At 44.2% G+C, this 1,704-nt stretch overlaps 1 protein-coding gene across 2 annotated transcripts in view; it reads left to right on the top strand.

Moving 5' to 3' along the window:
* The window catches only part of LOC119587001 (puratrophin-1-like), a gene marked incomplete at its 3' end in the record, with an annotated part of 105,327 nt that overhangs the window by 52,798 nt on the left and 50,825 nt on the right, over window positions 1–1,704 (top strand). Inside the window, 1 exon segment of one of the 2 annotated variants that reach the window (XM_037935743.1) lies at window positions 446–684. Coding sequence (XP_037791671.1) covers window positions 601–684 — 84 coding nt within the window. 2 annotated transcript variants of the gene reach the window in all.

Below are 1,704 nucleotides of genomic sequence, written 5' to 3'. Positions count from 1 at the left end.
ACTGTTCTCCCTCAACTCGCACGATCACTCAGTAATGTTCATTAATCCATTAAATTAGAATTAACAGATATTAACAGTTGCCCCTTGGTTAAATAGGAACTTCCTCGTTGACATGACGAAGTGATGTGCCGATACAATATCCACAAGGACACTGAACCGATACGAGTGTGAGCCCAAGGGCTGTCCCAAGGAGAAGCAGCAACCGAGGATGAGCGAGGGCGACGCGAGGAGAACCCGCGAGTTCACGTCCTCTAATTGAAGCAAATGTTTTAATAGACTTAATTCAGGTAAATCATTCGAGCGCACGACAGATCTAGGGCGCGTGTGATGCAGGCCACGCTGGTGCTATAATGCAAGATGACGATGTTATCATAAAGAGTTAAGAAGGCGGCGTATGAGAGCGAGCACGTACGGGCGGGAGGGAGCCTGCGGGCGTGTGGGCAACATTCAGTTAGGGCAACACGTTCACCCTGTGGCAGACCTGTGCTTGCGCGATCCGCTCTAGATCTGTCATGTTCGACGTCGCATTTCGCTCTCTTCCTGGTGTTTATTGGTGTAAATTATATCTGGAAAGGCGAGGAAAGGCCGAAGAAAGAAGGAATGAAGCTCAAATGGCTCAAAGAACGCGTTTTTCGCGTCAGATTACCGACTCACACCGTCAAGAGGACGACTATGATTATCAAGGTATTTTTTACATCTGTTTCAAGTATCATGCACCATTTTTTATTTGCATTCCCTTTATCACTTTGTGATCGTATACATTTGTAGTTCCTAGAAATACTCTAGAAATAGCTAGAAAGTGAAGTCCGATTTGGCGAAAGAAACCTAACCTTTCCACCCCGACGGCTGCAGGCGAGGGACCCGTGATTATCCACGAATAAATGTTACATGACCTCGAGGGGGGGCGAGGGCAGGGCCGACTATTTAATTTTCTACATCAAATCATTTTGCAACACGCGATAATGGCTAGCGTTTTACCACGACAGTAAAGTAACACTTACGAACACGTCTTCTGAATGTAATGTGTGTCGGGCTGTGTTGACACTGTTCCGGGAAATTGGCCAAACTTGTGTTTGTATATATTTCTGTTGACTTTCGATTCCCTTCGTTTATTGTTTTCAGTTGCAGTGTATCTTTTCTTTCTGAGATTTACGTTTTTGTCATTCTTCTTTCCGGCGAGAACAATCTGCGAACATGGTGCCAGGAAGAAAAGTCGCCCGGCACAAGAGGGGGATAATTACAAGCTACCGCAATTACGAACTTAAAATTAATGAAAATTCAAATAGACGATGGTGACAAATGACCCCAACCCATTTTCTCTTTCTCTCTCTGATTGCTGATTGTTCGTGTTCCTTATACTGACTCCCTTATACTCTCTCGCGTCCCCTTTCTCGCTCTGTGAAGCTGGCATTCGGAGCTCCCTTTTGACGATTGTCTTCACAGCTGGCTCGAACTATTTCTGTTATTTAGACATCAGGATATTCACATTTCGTCGGACTGAAAGATTGATTTTGATTTTCTTGCCTTGTTTTGTTTTAAGAGATCCGTGAATGAATGCCCGTTTTTTTTTCAGCCAAAACCAGATTGCAGGAAAAAGGTTACTGAAAGTTAACATGGATATTGTTCCTCGTGTTCAACGATGCGGATCAGGAGAGGCTGTTTTTGTATTGCTCTCAACACAATGTACATGGCGATTTTACGCAT

The sequence above is a fragment of the Penaeus monodon genome, chromosome 22, assembly GCF_015228065.2.
Source record: "Penaeus monodon isolate SGIC_2016 chromosome 22, NSTDA_Pmon_1, whole genome shotgun sequence".
Classification (NCBI taxonomy): Eukaryota; Metazoa; Arthropoda; class Malacostraca; order Decapoda; family Penaeidae; genus Penaeus; species Penaeus monodon.
Note: the sequence above shows the minus strand (reverse complement) of the source record. Positions and strands in the feature narration are given on the sequence as shown.